At 35.8% G+C, this 17,818-nt stretch overlaps 2 protein-coding genes and 1 pseudogene across 4 annotated transcripts in view; 1 reads left to right on the forward strand and 2 right to left on the reverse strand.

The window, feature by feature from the left end:
• Put (activin A receptor type 2 punt) overlaps window positions 1–17,818 on the forward strand; it is a 129,188-nt gene that overhangs the window by 58,091 nt on the left and 53,279 nt on the right. The window contains exon 10 of one of the 3 annotated variants that reach the window (XM_076391855.1): window positions 3,119–3,302. The exons of the other annotated variants lie outside the window; for them this stretch is intronic. Coding sequence (XP_076247970.1) covers window positions 3,119–3,156 — 38 coding nt within the window. The 3' untranslated portion in view covers window positions 3,157–3,302. Of the gene's footprint in view, window positions 1–3,118; window positions 3,303–17,818 lie in introns of those variants that run through there. 3 annotated transcript variants of the gene reach the window in all.
• LOC143187662 (uncharacterized) lies at window positions 2,663–2,983 on the reverse strand (the record flags this gene model as incomplete). The annotated part of the gene is made up of 1 exon (XM_076391901.1): window positions 2,663–2,983. A coding segment is annotated over one exon (321 nt), but the record flags the coding sequence as incomplete, so codon positions are not given.
• LOC143187663 (uncharacterized) lies at window positions 6,832–7,439 on the reverse strand (annotated as a pseudogene).

Raw genomic sequence — 17,818 nt, forward strand, 5'->3', positions numbered from 1 at the left:
TCCCCACTGGGGCTGGCGCTGCCCTATTTATACAGGGAAATTGCCTCCCTCTTTTGGGCCCAATGACTGACCTCGGTGTAGGGGTAGTGTCGTGTTGCGTTTGCGCGTGTAGGAGTCATCGCAGGATATGCGTCCTCTATTGGTTCCGGGTTTTCAGCGCATGCGTCTGGTGGTGTTTGCGCCGGCGTACAGAGAGCGTTGTTTGTTGATTGGCTTGTACTGTCATCATCCGGTCGTCATCCTGTCGTCAGCGTGTGTTCCATCGTATGCCATAGGATGTCGCCCTGATGACGTACTGATCCTGTGCACACGCGCGTTGCGTGTCACTGGCGCGAGGGTTCGATTAAGGGTTCTATCGAGGATTCGATTGAGGATTCGAGGTTAGGGTTTTTCTTCCACTGCCACTGTTCGAATTTTGACTATCGTTTTTTATTTATTAATTATTAAGGGGAAATGTCCTGCGATACCGGACTTCCTCACAAATGAGGTCGCGACTGGTTGTTACAATAGAATACACAATAAAGTTCAAAAATACATATAATATTTGATATGGCAATAATATTCACCAGTAAACGTTACCATAAGATCATATCATTGACAGAAAAGAAAACAGAAAAAATTTCAATAAATTCAAGCGTCAGAGAATCCCAGAAAAAAACAATATGATTTTTTCCTTTTTCTAATCCCACTTCTGACACCAGTTCTGTTACGGCGGGCGACGTAACTTAATTATTTTAAATGTTCGTTGTCGTCAAGTTCGTTGACGCTTTAATCCAGAACTGGGCCTTTATTGAAATCCTCGAACGTTTGCCTTACTGTATATTGGAATTCAAGGCACAATATAGAAATATAGAAATTTAATTACGAAGTAATAGTAAATATATGTACATGTATTATAAAGAATTCAAAATACAATGACAATCTCTTGAGTACAGTATGAACCAAAAAGAACAGAATCTTCAGTCAGGTAATCCAAAGTTAATAATAACTACTGAAGATTACTATTGCCATTAGTTATCATCGAATAATAAAAAACTATATCAGAAGATGATTGGAAGATGACAATGAACTAAAGAACACACCCAGTCTATACAAATTGATTGGATTTTTGTGTAATTGGAACCCTTTCTCTCTTTTCACAATCTTTTCACACTCTTAAGTAGTAAAATATGTATAATAAATGAATGAATTAACGGCAACTATAAACTAGGCTTTACGAGAGCCAAAGTCTTTTGCACTATCGTACAAACTCTAGCTTAACACAACTCACGGACCCATCGACGCGCACCTCGCGATTATTCGTCAAAGAGTGTCGCAGCTTTGCGCGTTCGGAAGCGTCCACAATCGGACCGCTCCGATTAAGGCGTAGCCGCATTGTTCTTTCTCATTAGCTAATGAAAGTAAAATCTTCGGCACTCGACGATCCGTGATTGGTCAAGTCAAATCAGATCCAAGAGAAAGAAGTGTGCGCTACTATATGTCCATCTCCCTCCCGGGCTCCAAGATTCCCACACAGTGCTCATTCATACGTTCATTACATATTACATACATATATGTTTGGTTTTAGCTCAATGCACATATACCACTTCGTTAACTCTCATGTACCTGATTATAATTTTATACTTAATTTTTGTTGAACCCTTGATGGTTTGCAATTTTATTTGCATCACTGAATATCTTTCAATAATCTACGAAAGAGAGGCACTATCTACATCGCATTGTTGAGAGAGTCCCTCCATACACTTTCGTTGAATTTATAATAGCATTCGTAACAATTCCGAAATTGTATTGGTTCGATCATTCACATGAAAGTACTATAGTTTAACAGACTGAACTGACTGATACGTTACAATAATTTTACTGACGCAAATTTTTCCATTCGCTCGAGAAGGTTCTCACGGCGGTACGCGCTATCGCGCCATGTATTCGCCAAAGGAATTCGTAAACGATTTTATCGCATACTACGACGAGAGTTTAGGCTATGGACCACCTCGGTGACGATCATTCCAAAGAAGAAGAGGTTTACAATTTGATATCTACTTCCTGTACGTTCGATAAATCTATTGCGTACGTGCTCAACTAGGAAAACTCCACAATGCAATGCATTGTTGAATCACGACGTTCCATATTTTGATGAAAAATTTGTTAAAATTTGATCGGAACATAACACTACTGTCAATGCAATATAGTTTTTGTATACAGATGACTTATGTATGAAATAGCACAACTTGCATTGTAGTTGGCAGCTCTGGACGAAGGAGAAAAAATTAAAAGGGGAGAAAAAATAGCAATATCAGTTAATTTTACCCATGATTTTTCATAATTTTTATTTACTTCAAAATTAAAAAACATACAATCAGGGAGTGACAGTAGTGTAGTATTTCGATCTCACCGTCTACAATAATGAAATAGGATTCGACAATACAATCCGACATTATATTCTGTTAATTTATTCATGTATTTATTGTACGTAATTTTCACAATAATGGTACTCTTCGCAAAAATGTTTAAAGCAGAAGTATTTTTTATACCAAGCACAACGAAAAATTGCAATTTCTCCGCATATTTGACACCTATGAATTTCGATATTTTGTTTCCCGAAACAATAATCAACTGGATTCTCGTAACGATCTAGGCGATTTTCGAGATATCCACTTTTAAACTATGAATGTTTAAACATATTATGAAATCTAGGCGAAGACAGCTGATTGTGAGTAAGAGATTGTAACTTTATAATGTTATTTCTCTGGTGCAAATTGACGTCGTAGTTACGCAATATTATATGATCAAATAAAGTTTTTACGAAATTCTTCCAAATTCGAAAACCAAGAACATCTAAAGGTTGTAGCTGCCCTGTTGTCTTTTTTGGTATTGTAAGAATAATTACTTCCTTACCATGAGGTACAAACTGTTGCACGTGATTTGGGCAATGTCCACTCCAAGAATCCAACAATAATACGCTTCGATCTTTTCCTTGTGGAAAATATATATGTATGAACCATGTTTTAAAATGATCGCCAGTTAATTTTCCAAATTTTGACGTAGAAACTTAAATATTGGATGATCTATATAAGGTACTGGCTACCACTGGTCTGAACTGTCCACTTCGTTCTTTCAGAACTAAATGAAGAGGTAACTTTCCATCTGCAGAAATAATTGGTTGTTTAGGGGTTTTCCCTAATATGTGGGAAAGGCAGGCAAGTAATATACAGCAACACACTTGGTTCTAATGACTAAAGATAAACTCTTTATTTCTAACACTTAGAACTATGTCCGACGCTCGGTCGTGCACCGTTGCTTGCACATCTCCCCTGCCCCCTGTCACTAACCGCCACAAGGGTACGAACTCACGGCTCCCGATCGCAACGACGCCTGCGGCGCGTCATCCGTCGAAACGCCGCAAGCTCGCGTGGCGCGATACATCCGCCACAGTTGAATGATATAGCTGTGAGTAGTTGTAGATGTAGATTGTATTGCAGCTTCTATGGTTTTTTGTCCGCGTACAGTTAATGTTCAGCCAGAATGTAACTCCAAATTAAAACCACTTTCATCGGAATTAAATACATTTTCTGCTCTGTAATTCCTAATCTGTGGTTTCACAATTCTTATAAAATTATGTATTGCCAGTTTGATTTCGTTATGTTTCGCGAATCTACAGGGTGTTTTCGTTAAGTTATGCCATCATTTTTTAGGCATTTCCGGTAGTGCAATTAAAAAATGTTTTAGACAAAAATTTATTTGTACTTGGTTGACTACATGTTTGCATATTATGAAATCTCAAAAAATGCTTTTTACGTTAAAAAGTCAAGGTCATCTTGACTTTTTTAATAGCATCATATGTTTTTAACATCATAGGATTGTTACTGATGTTGAGACGAATTCAACGACCTATTATACTATGACTTTGAACTCGAAAATTTTGTGCAAACGTAATTTTAATGAAAAATTATTTCTTATAAAATAAATAAAGTTACATCAGATGTTCGAACTGCAATTCATCCTCTATGATACTGAGCTCCGCTCTTTGCAGTAAATTTGTCGTTGTCGCCATAATTAGGGCGTCTCGGTTTATGTTATTACATGCAGTTATTATGCGGTTCTGAAGTTCTTCAACATTATTGATTGCTGTGTCGTATACAACCGATTGTAAATATCCCCAAAGATAAAAATCCAGCGGAGACAGATATGGAGAACGCGGTGGCCAACGAACCAGAGCATATGTTCCTATCCAATGATTTCCAAACTTGTTATTGAGATATTCCCTAATAATAATAGCATTATGGGCAGGACACCCGTCTTGTTGAAGGTACATATCGTTCCTAATATTCAGTGAAATGTCTTGCAATAAATGTGGAAGCTTTTTTTCCAAAAAGTTAAGATATCGAGCAGCTGTCACATTTTCTTGAAAGAAGTATGGTCCGATTAAGTAACCATTTAAAATACCACACCATACATTAACACTAATTTTAGTTTGAAAATTGCGTTCTCGTGTCCAGTGTGGATTCTCTGTTGACCAATATCGTTGATTTCGTCGATTGAAAACACCATTATTTGTAAACTTAGATTCATCTGTCCACATAATTTTCATACAAATTTCAGGATCCTCTTCGTTAGTAGCAGCTAGCCACGCCAGAAATTCTAATCGCCGCTGTCCATCAGTAGCACGTCGTTCTTGGACTAATGTCATTTTAAATGCATGATATTTGTATCTTTTCATAATTCTAATGACACTTGCAACCGACATGTTAAATTCTTTTGCAACTTGTCGATGAGACGCATGTGGATTGACTTCAAAATAAGTTAACACTGATATTGCATTATCTTCATTTGTGACGGGTTTACTGCCACTAGGATGTTTTCCGTCAGGAAATTTAGCACGCAAAAGTAATGATTTCTGAAGATAACGGAACGTTTCTCTGGAAGGACAAATTCTATTGGGAAATCGTTCTTTGTATAATCTTTCCGCCTTGCGTGCACTTTTTCCACATTCACCGAATACAGATAGCATATCACATCTTTCTGCATTTGAAAACTTACTCATTCTGAACTATCAAATCGTGATACTAAACTACGACCGAAGCAATACTGTCAATAAGCTGATTAGATTGATGACACGATGACTTACGAGTTTGGAGCGTACATAAATACAGACATAATATGGAAAGCAATGAAAGTAAACATAAACGGAGACGTTGTTATGGCAACAACGAAAAATCTAATGCAAAGAGCAGAACTCTGTATCACAGAGGATGGATTGCAGTTCGAACATCTGATTTAACCTAATTTATTGTATAATTATTTATTGTATAAGTCAAGGTGACCTTGACTTTTTTATGTAAAAAGCATCTTTTGAGTACAGATAAATTTTTGTCTGAAACATTTTTTAATTGCACTACCGGAAATGCCTAAAAAATGGTGGCATAACTTAACAGAAACACCCTGTATACTATGAACACTTTTAAAGGTTGATATCCACCAATGACTTGCTTTAAATGATGGGAAGTCGACATTTTCTTTTGCTTCAAGCGCCCACCGTTGAAGGTCTCTATCATGAATTATTCCACCTTCGTTAATAGCATCAAGAAATTTCTCAAGGACATAATTCGAAACATATAATAACTTGTCCCTTCGCGTGTCACCTGCTTCTACATATTTTTCCCATCTATACAGGGTGTTCGACAACAGGTGTCCGATAATTTAAGGGCTGATTCTTGGAGTGATTCTAAACAACTTTTTCCTTAGCGAAAATGTTTGCTGCGGCTTTGTTAACAAGTTATTGACGAAAAACATCGACCAATCAGAGAGCGTCTTTAGCCAGTGCTCGGCCGGCTTGTACAAGGAATTCAGCATGCATCAAGTTATTGTTGAATTTCTTTTGAACTATTGGATGAAAAATTTTGAAAAGAATCAGAGACACGTAAGTAGAACGTAAGTTCTTCAGTTCTTTCAGGCATCAAATCCTGAGGTAAGGGAGTCCAATTGTCGTCGTTTCCTAATGAGGTTTCTACACGACAACGAGTCACACGCGGAGAGACGTAGCACTCGTATACGTTGTGCGTCTCTGCGTTTACAGGACCAAAGGTTACGGCCGGTATTCCCTACCACATCCAAAGGTACAGAAATCAGTGGTATATTCGTTACCACCGATTCTCCAGTCGCAGTTACTGTCAGACCCACAGTTGATAAATATTCTGCGATCGGACTAGGAAGCGTCATCTGATCTAGACAGGCACTCACGTCTCTTTCTGTTCGTAGGTTTCCTTCTTTATGTTCATTTTGCGCTACGTCGATAAGAGACGCATTTAGCGCTGTGGTACATTCATGTAAAAATACCGAGAATGGTAGCTTCCTTGACAACCGGTCGTCAACCGCTTGCATATGACGGTATGTTCGCTCCACTAACAGCGGATAAGTGGAGTGGTCCAGATTGTGACCATGAATTTGATCTATGGGAATGGTTCCCATAATTGGGTCCACTGAATATAGGGGTCCCGCTTGTTCGGGGGTTTCGGTTGTTCCACGAAGGGCAGACTCATCCACGACGCGCTGTCGCGGAGGAGGTCTGGCTGGGGGCGGGGAGCGTTCCTCGCCCGCCATGCTCCAGCACGCTGCTGTCCCTGCTCTGTCGGCCTTCCAGGCAGGGGGTTTCGAACAGCGTCTTCGTCCCGGCGCTCGACATCTACTATGTCGTTCCAATCAGCACCAGGGTGGTCAGCTTTTCGCAGATTGAAAGATGCCATGCGTTCGGCTCTTCGCGGTATTCCGCGGGAGAGAATCTGTGCCATCTGGCGATTGTTCATCACGAAATGGGGTATTCACACGTTCTTGTAGTCAAAAACGACTCGGGAGGGGGTTTGGGGGAGGGGCGGCAGCGGCGGCGTCAAAACTATGGCATCGATGAAATAAAAATTCTGCAATATATCCAACATAATGTTGTTTCCGTGTTCCGTAACGGGGAATATTAGCCCTTGTTTCTCGTCAAATACGCTCTATATTTTGTGTATGGGCATCGCTGTCAGGATCAACAAAGTTCATTTTATAATTTACTGCTAAATGTCTGTATCCTTCCTCATTTAAACACTGGTACGATTTCCAACAACCAGACATAATTGTAGTACCTGGTTTGATCCATTCCTTAATAATATTAAGCAAAGTGGTGGAACTTCGGTCGGGAACTGGTACAATAAATACCTCCTTGCTTGATCGTTGAATTCCACCAAAAATCCATTGCCCAGTGACAAGGCGGCCTTTGTTAAATTTTCTTTTTCCTATCTTTGCTTCATCGATTTCAACAATTTCATTTTCACCACCAATTTGTGTTGAATGTTTTTCAATCCACAATACACACAGTTCTCGACAAAAGCTAGCCCATCGACACATGTTTTCGAGGAAATGCGTAGTTCGTTCATAATAAATTCATGTCGAGGTGCTTTCAGCATTATATGATATGTAATGAAACGGTAAACAGTTTGTATGGGAAGACGTATATTATCAAACCAAGTGTCCTTATAAACACTAATTTTGAAATTACATTGTATTTTTATACGTCTTTTCAAAGATTTGAGACTTTCACGGCCCGGCATCATACAGTTGTACTGTGTAGTATCAGTATCAGTGTGTGTCTCTTGACCCCCCTGATGAAGCTAATTGCAATATTAGCGAAACGTTGGGTAAATAATTCCAAATGGACACGGCGTACACCCGAAAACCTAATAGTGACAACTGTATACGTCTTTTATTTCAATTTCTAATATAACTAGTATTATGACATCTAAAAATTAAGTTTTCGCGATCAAGTAGCATATTTTCGTTGCACTTGATACAATTCCTCGTGCCATAAATCACTTTACTGTTAACTAAAAAATCTCTCAACTTTTCTTGATTGTAGCAGATATCCAAGAATTCGTATAGTTTTGTGCTTAATACTCAGTATGCTAACACAGCTGACAATCAAATGAGTTCGCGTTCGACACCATTTATTTCACGTTTCAGTTCGTAAACATAAGCCTTAACGGCGGCCACAATTTCAAATCTAACCCAGACCTACTGTGATTACTTTTTGAGATGTTCAAACTTTTTTGCGAATATCTCGGAAGCTAAAGCTGAGTGGTGGTAACATGTATAGAAAAAAGTTGTTCAGAATAATGACCTTGACAACATATATCAAGGTCATCAAAATCGGTGAGGAAGCCCTTAATGTAAATAATTACCAAGAAAAATTTCGAACTTTTTTTTATTGCAATGTATAGCCAATCGAAAACTGACCAACTTTTGTCTATAACATTTTTTGGTCAGATTATAGGTACTTGAAAAATCGTGAAAAGTGTTACGTGGGACACTTTGTATATTTGAATTCTTTTTTCCTGTGGAAATTTTAAACGGAATTTATCCGAATTGAGTAAAAACCAAGAAATTTTATTTCTTTTGAAGGTTGAAGTTTACATTTATTTAAATTTAGAATCATGCCCTGTTTTTCTAACAAGTTTCTTGTTTCCTTAATATTTTTATAACAGTCTTTACCTGATTGCTCAAATAGAAGAATATCGTCTAGATAAAAAACCGATACATATCCTATCGATCTCAAATATTCCGCAATCGGTTTCATAACCTTTGTAAACATATGAGGCGCTGTACATAATCCGAAAGGAGTACAATTGAATTCATATGATTTCCTTTTAAAGCTGAATCTAAGGTATTTTCTATTTGATTTGTCCACGGGGATTAAAAAATATGAATTTTTGAGATCAATTGTCGCCATAAAATTGTCTCTACTCATTAATCTTAACGCGGTCTTTTTATTGTTCATCTTAAAATGAGGTGGCTTAATAAAATTATTCAAATTTTAAAAATTTAAAATAAACCGTTTTTCACCGTTAGGTTTAACTACTAAAAAATATGTCGAAATAAATTAATCTTTACACGGACTGCATTGTGAAACTGTCCCCTTGTTAATTAATTTCATAATTTCAATTTATAATTTATATTAAGTCTACTGGAAAGTTCTGTCTGTTTTTAGAATAAAACAAAAGAATAAATTTTTCATACCTTGAATAATCTTTATTGAGTAATATAATTGCCATCATTATTTATGACTCCTTGCCAACGTGATGGCAATTTGTATATCCCATTTTAAAAAAAAGTATTATCTCTAGAGGCCAAAAATTGAACCAGTGCTTGTCTTCTTCGTTCTTGAATTTTTTGCCCTGCAAAAAATTTTGTAAGGACAGAAACAAGTGATAATCCGAGGCCTGACATTATCATGAAGCAGTATGATGTCCTTCCTATTGAACATCGCCGGCCTCTTTTCTTGGAGTGCTGTTTTTAATTTATCCAATTGTTGACAGTACTTCTCCGTATTTAGCTTTTCGTTTGGTTTCAACAGCTCAAAATGTATTGGTCCTCGAATGTCCCACCATATACACAACATTCTCTTATTCAGGCTCAACTTCGGTTTAGAGGTGGACGGGGCAGATTTTCCGGGTTCACAATATGCCCTTTTCCTTACGATGTTTTCATACGTAATCCACTTTTCATCCCCAGTTATGATCCGGTCCAAGAAGGGTTCGATTTTGTTCCGTGCAAGCAAAGATGTGCATATGATGATTCGATCATTCAAATTCTTCTCACTTAACTTATGTGACACCCATCTCGAATATTTCCACACAAATCCTAGTTTCCGAATATGGTCCGAAATGGTTTGTTGAGCTGAATCAAGCCTTTCCGCAATCTCCGATGATGTCAAAAAAGGATTTTGTTCTAACATGATCTTGACAGTATCGTCATCGATCAAAGACGGTCGCCCAGAGCGTGGTTTATCAGAAAGGTTAAAATCACCTACTTGAAATTTTCCGAACCATCTTCTACATGTTCTGTTAGAAACTGTACCTTCATCAAACACTTTCAATAAATTTCTACACGCTTCTGTAGCATTTCTTCCTTGTTGGAATTCGTACAAAATACAATGGCATAAATGAACTTTATCAGGAGCCATGGGTACACGGTCGCGTCTCACTTAATACTAACAGGGATCATCTTCGCCTTAGTTCATCTGCGACGTTAACGTGTACACATTGTCAGCGATTAAAAGAGAGAGCCAAATATGCGTCACATGAATAGGCGCGTACTTGTTGAAACTGGGTGTAACCGGAACGGACAGAACTTTTCGGTAGACCTAATAATTTATAGTTTACAAAAATCAGATTCTGCCTTGGACAATCGTGGTTCAATACTTTTTAAATTTGAATATAGTTTTTCCTCAAAAGGAGTAACATAACCTTTTATACATTGTAATATGAATGGGTTACTATGTAGTGAATTTTTCCCTTTCTGAAAAAAATTCACGAACTCTTCTTGCGATTCTTATCTCTTCTAACTCTTTCGCAGATCCTTGATTCGGGAGTTTTTCGGTATTTGCCCCTTCCATTGAGTGTCCCGACAACTCACTTAGACGGAACGGCGCCAGTTTAAATTCACACCTTGCTGTCAATATCTGCTCTGTTTCGAACTTGTTGGTGGATAATTGCGATATTCCGTACCAAAATTCTTTTTCTTGCTTAGACCCTGGAAAGATTTTTCCATCGCCTCTGCTGCTTTCAGGTTTTATGTAAGACTCTCACCAAATAACATTGCATCAATTTCACTTTCGTCTGCAATATGTTTTATTATAGGATTCAATTCAGGTACAATGTATGATTTTCTTGTTTTAGACATGTTGTGATGCAAGTCCGAAATAATTCTACTAGTATCGCCTAGTTTTTCTATAAATTTGGACGTATTTATTGTTAAAGCCTTGCTTTTTCTGCAACCAGGACCTTTGTTAATGCCGCACCTATTGCATTAATGCTCGTTCCCAATTGGTCTTGAACATTGAGTTGGTAAATATCATTTTTTACCGCTAACAATAATAAAGCAGATTTTATTTCGGGATTTAATTTAGGTGCTTTCGTTAGACGACAATTACCAATTGTTGGGTATTTTTATTTCAAATCTTTGTTTGCTTTTTTGACAGACCACCTTGTAAAATGTTCCTTCAACGCTTTGCCACTGCTACGTGAATATCAGGACCTATTTTCTGGTGTTTAGTTGGGTCATCGCCCAATAATTCAAGTGTCGCTTCGTCTAACTCGGTCGGTAACTTCTTATCGACATTATCTGGATTCTCTACATTAACTTGTTTTACCGTCGTTTAATCGATCGTCGATCGTCGTTTTCTTTATCACTTTCAGAATATGTATCATCTTCCCTCGATCGAAATGAACGATGCCTAGACCGTGATGTGTCTCGCAGACGACGCACAGTGGTCCTGTTCGCGAAATTTCACGTCATTTTACATTTTGATATAATTTTTGAACCACAAAAGATATCGATGTGAAATTTAGTCTGAAAAATATTAAAAAGTAATCACTTTTAATGGAATATATTTCGTTTTTGTTTAATACTTTTTTCTTAATTATTGTTGTACCCTAAACAATATTAAAAATTATTTGCTACATACTTTATTTAATGTTTTCCAAGTAATGTGAACTTCCAGTGGAGGAAATTTGCTGTTTCCAGATTATATGAACAATTTGAATAATACTATTAGAAACTGTGTCAAAGTCTACTGTTTCAATGTATATACTGCAAATGAAAGATAATAATAAGATTATATCGAGTAGGGACTCTTGTATATAAAAATTTAATTAATGAATCTTACCATATCGTTTTTTAAAACAACAGTTAAACTATTTCTTGTTTTTTAATGAACATATAATGTAGTAATAGTACTAAATCACCTCTGTCTAGAGGTTTAAGTTTCTTCTTATATGATTTAATTCTTAATTTTAAAATGTGTGGATCTGAAGTAAAAAGAAGTCGATAAAAAACATCTTCATTAGTGGAAATTCTGCAAAATTTTCAAGTATGTTTATTCCTGAATTTTTTGAAATCTTTATGTCAACTTTCTTGCACCTCCTCTGATAGTTGTCCAATTGGCAGCAATGCAGGTTTTACAATTTCTTTGCCGTGAATTAATCATTTATGCATTGAGACTGGCATATAGTACCAACCATAATGTTCTACAAAATATTTGCCTGTTTGATATGCATATTCCTGGAACTTGTTAAAATATATTTTATAGGGAAATGATATAACTTGTAATAATATATGCAACTTCTTAATTAGTGTCACACTAATCCCTGTGATCTCGGCCGAAAGTTCTGCATTTGAAAAAAATCGCCTTGCAGTATTGCCGTCATTAGACGAAGCCCACCCTTGTTTTACAACCTCAACTAACGATCCCAATTTGCTTTTAAATTGTTTCTGAATTTCGTGTTTTCTCTCATCTCGAATTTTTTTAGAGCGGGTGTGTTTGCATTCTAGCTGTTAAAAGGTAGATTGTAAGATATGTGTAGCAAACACTCAAAACACCTTGTCCAAGCATGTAGAGAAGAAAGTCCAAATGAATAATTATCGCTATTGCAAATTTTGAAATATATTAGGTTGAGATTATTCATCTTTACTGGTGTAGCGTTACAGATGTAACAACGCATTGAAGAAGTTGTGTTCGTAAGTGCATTGTAAATTTTTATATTGACCATTGTAAGGGTCATGTTGTACTGTATTTCTAAATTATTTATTTTAAGTGGTTTTAAATTTTGTGTTTGACTGTTAATTTCAATTATTTCTTATTCTATAATTTGTTGTGTTTCTTTAATAAATTCGAATTTAATAAGGTGACAAAACCACGGTGAAGATGGTTCTGGATTTCTCCATAAAACGACCTGTATTACTGTGTTTTGTAATGTTAATAGTACTATACTTGATACAAAAATGCTGTCGTCAGTCATGTTAAAATCTGTTTGTATTTGTTTGTATCTCGGTTGATCTGGGGCATAGTGGGGCGAGTAAATGGAACGACTGAACATTCGTATATAAGTGTTGAATAGGTGAAATATTCTTTAAAGTTTGTTCATAGAAAATATTTGAAAAGTTACATGCATGTATTTTTGCATGAATTTACAAACATTTTTTTATAGTATTATTATTTTTACGAAAAATAAGTAAATATTACCTTTAAAAATTCTGATGTATATCTTAATCAAGAAGTTCCTTGACTTCTGGTGATATTTCTTTGTATGACGTAAGTGGTGAAGATCTCAGATGTGAAATCAGTAGATCAGAGTTAATTAATAGATTATTTGGTATATCTGTATTGTTATCAGATATTGATATTTTTCTGGAGTGGAATTCTCTATACAAACGGAAAAATTTATAGTTTGTTTCCTGAGCATCTTCAGATAGCTGTCCAATTGGTACTATTGAATTTCGTACTATTTCGGATCCACGAATTAAAACTTTATGGACTGTAACAGGCATGTAATACCATTTGTATAAGGAAACATACATTTCGGCCGTCTCTTTGGTATAGTTGTCAAATTTCCTACGGTCAATTGATGCACCAGGTAATACTGCTTGTAATATTACTGCAAATCGTTTGATCAGTTCCACATTTGTTCCTCTCATGGAAGCTGATAATGATGGATCTGCGAAAAATTTCCTGCCCATATTTCCGTTATTAGATGTTCCTTTTCCTTGTTTTACATGGTAATCCCCTACCAGTAATCCCATTTTATCTCGAAAATCTTTAATAATTTGTTTGACTCTATCTTCAAAAAGATGTTTATGCTGTGGCGATTTTGTATTCCATACTTTAAAGTCGAGTCTATATACTATATGGAATAGACATTCGAAACATTTAATCAGGCAATTCAAAGACGATAAACCAAAAGAATAATATTCAACATTATTTTCTCTACTATGATTATAGTAGAGAAAATTATTCATTTCCTTTGGTAACGCGTTGTATATGTAACATCTCATCGATAAATTTGTTTCGGTGAGATAATTACAAATTTTGCCGTCAGCTATAGCTAATTTAAAGTTTATAGAAACAACATGTTCATTATACGATTCAAGAGAATCTATCCGAAATTTTATATCATCAATAAAAGATGTTACAGTTGTAATATTTTCTTTAATATATTCAAATTATATAGGTCTGCAGAACCTAGTAGAAGATGGTTTCTTATTCTGCTACAATACTGCTTCGTTTTCATCATCCAAAAGTTTGATTGGAATCAAACTGCTAATAAAAATGTTAAAGTCGTCCCCGGTATCAGAAGTAGCATAATTAAATTTTTGTTTACATTGTGACTAACTAGAGGCACCATCACATCCCCACTTTACAATCATAGTTACATTTTTAGGATTTCCTATATTTATTCTGTTTGATAAAGAATTTAACAAACGGCTCGCAGTATGATTTAATAATGGTTGAATTTTTATTCTTGCTCCTGTTTTTGTGACAGCTATGGATTTCTCGGACGAATAATAATTTTTTTTTAGGTGTTGTATTTTATAATAGCTGGGGTAAAAGTTCTGACCCAGATCTTTCGCATTTTCTTTTATGGCATTGTACTGAAACCTAGTAAATTTAGCAGTGGCATAAAGTTCAAACATTTTTTCCTCTTCGTGATGTTCTGCAGGTTTTAATAAACTTTCACAATATTTACTCATGTTGGCTGTGTGTTCTGGGTGCTTTTGAATAAAATCAATAATGAAACGACCATCTTCAGATTTAATCCTTTTTTCATAACGAAGTCAAACATATCTTCCGGATAGTTTCTGAACAATTCAGTTTTTCTCCTTTTTTGCCGATCTGATAACTGTTCAAAAGGTCTTGCTTGTTATTGAAGGCCACCTACTGGTTTAGAAGAACAGGATGGAAGTTCCAAAATCACTTCTTCGGAGATGTTAAAATCTGAATTTAACCATTTTGCGTTCTTTTGTAAAAACCGATTAATTTGTCGACCAGAAGCTTACCACACCTGGATGACAGATGACCACGAAATGTCCTTAATTTTTCACGCATAACTAATTTTGCTGAATTGGAAATTTTGTACATAAGTATGTTACGGCGGGCAACGTAACTTGAATATTTAAGTTTTGTGTGAGTTCGTTGACGCTTTAATCCTGAAACTGGACCTCTATTGAAATCTTCGAATCACCTGTTCTGTTGTTTATTGGAATTCAAGGACACGATATTAAAATAAAGAGCTTGATTGAACAATGATAGAAAATAAGTATGTATTATAAAGTATTCACAATACATTGACGATATGGTTGAATACAATATGAATTGAAAGAAACAGAATTTTCAGTTAGGTAATCCAAAGTTAATAATAACTTCTGAAGATTACAAAAAGTATATAGCAAATCGAATGTTGTGGCCGGGTTATGAGATACAATATCGTTTTAATGTTTCTACATACGCATGTCGACAATTCAAGGAATTGAAAATGAATGAATGTTCTTGTTACGCTACCAAGGCAACGAAACCTTGCACATTATTATAACAAATGATTAGCGATTAGTGAAAGTTAGTACTATTATCCTTGAAAAAAACTGTTTCATTAAATTCGAGGCTTTAATTAGTGCAGTAATGAGGATTAAATTAAATTTCTGTCGAAGAAGCAGCTAAAAGCAAGAAGTGCTTAACTGATTGTAATGTATACAGTTCTTATAAAAAAATTGTGAAGAGATTTTCTTGGTCAACATTGACCAACTTTTGTAATTAAATGAAATTGTTATAAGACTTACAAGGAAACATCCCGAACCCGAAAATTCAAAAAATTATGCAATTTTGGGTGTATGTAGAGCATGTGGAGATATGTATTACGCAATTTCTTTTTGCTGCCCAAATTCACTCTAAGGGGTTGGAACTACCCGTCGAAAATTTGGCTATTTTTCGATTTTATTTTATAACTCGTGACCTATGCGAGATAGGAAAAAGCTTTTGAAACAAAGGTTATTTCAATAAAATTAGTTTTTCACGTGAAAACTTAATCGGTGATACAAATAATTATGAAGTAGCATAATCCATGTTTTTTTTGCATACGTATGTAACCTGTGGATACTCTTGTATCTTATTAAACTGTATTATTCTATTATAGATGCGTGAAGAGCAGTATTCTTCTAAAATATATTACGCAGTAAAAAACCAAACCAACTAGGAATAAAGGAAAAGAAAGATTCTGTTATATTTAGCTTATTGTTATTAAAACTGTAGAGGCATGCTTCTACAGCGGTAGAATATTAGAAACCAACACTCCGACACATCTTTACTGCGCACATAATAATATTTCTTTATTACAATGGGATAAACAAGAGTAACTTAATCGTCGTGGCGAGAGTCATGCATAGTCATGAGCGAATACAGGAATCGGCGACAGATCACGTGTCGCGCCGGAACAGACAGTGCCGTATCACATACAGCAACGATGGGGGGGGGGGGGGGGGGGGGGGGGGGGGGGGGGGGCTCGTTACAATATTTCCCCTTGAGACGGAACTGATGTCGTATTCGCTCGCGGTATCGCTTAGCCCCAAACGCTTAGACAGGTTTTGGTGTTTAGAACCTGACAACCCCTTTGTGAGCACGTCGCACAGTGTACGGTCCTTATGGACGTTCGGGACAAAACTCATAACTTTTGAACTAATCAATTTTCAGCATAAGTACCCTAACACTTTTTTGAAAGAAATACATGGATGCATCGATTAGTGCAAAAACATATGTAATTATATAAAGAAATTGAATAACCTTTATTTTTGATTGAATTAATAACTTTTTTACCATATTTATTATTGCACTTTTTTAAACTAAGAACTGATGATAAAATTTATAACCTTCCATTTGTATAATTTTTTTATTTTTTGATGTATGAATTAATTATACATTATTTTTGGTTTTAAATTAGTTCTGACTCAGAATAGTATTAAGTATTGCTGTATATTGGCGTTTTCATCTTTTTTAATTTTGTAACGTTTTTTCTATATTGTGATAGTTTTGGATCAGAGTTTATGACAAGTAAATTTAATAAATCTTTGTTGCAGTTTTGTCTTGAATTTTTGCGTGTATGGTGTATTCGCATGTATCCGACTTCCTTGTGCCTCGCTTCTATGGCTTCTTCAGATAATTTCATGATTAAACGAACTTACCTGTAAGTGAAGTTGTATCATAATTGTATGATGCGTCTCTTCCGAAGAGATCACTTGTAGTACTCCTTCCTTTGACCAGACAGCGCCACAGGTTCAACGTCCCATTTCTTCTTTCTTTTTTTTCTCTCTTACATGCCACACACTACGGCGTCCTCTGAGACCTTTCGATCCCTCCTCATTTCTATCAAGTTATGCCATAAATAAGGGGTTCAATATTACCTAATATGGGTTTTTGAGTGGGACTGGTCTCTCCGGAAGAGGCGCATCATACAATTATGATAGAACTTCACTTACAGGTAAATTCGTTTAATCATTAAATTGTATTTCGCGCCTCTTCCTCAAGTTCACTTATAGATCTTTAAGGAATTTATGGCGGCTTAATTACTTTTGTGCTTTATTTTTTAAAATAGAATACGCAAACGACGTATTATCTTCTGCCAAACTTAGATCATAAAAGTTTACAAAGGTCTTAGACCTTTCTGTCCAGCCCGCAGTTCTTTTTATTAAATCTATACTAATACCGCTTCTTTTTGCAGCCGACGTGGCTGCATGTCGTGTACTGTAGGCGGAAAAAATATCTGTGTTTATACTACTTCTTTTCAGCATACATATTATCCAACGACTAATAGATTGGGTTGAAATTGCCTTATGTGAAATAAAAAGTATTTCTGTCTTACCCCGTAACTTTTGAGTTCGCTGAAGATAGACATCTAATGCCGACGCAACACATAATTTCTTATTATCTAAGAAGTAAGGCAAAATAAGAGTCGGCTGTTTTCTTTGT

This window comes from Calliopsis andreniformis, unplaced genomic scaffold (assembly GCF_051401765.1).
Source record: "Calliopsis andreniformis isolate RMS-2024a unplaced genomic scaffold, iyCalAndr_principal scaffold0133, whole genome shotgun sequence".
Lineage (NCBI taxonomy): Eukaryota > Metazoa > Arthropoda > Insecta > Hymenoptera > Andrenidae > Calliopsis > Calliopsis andreniformis.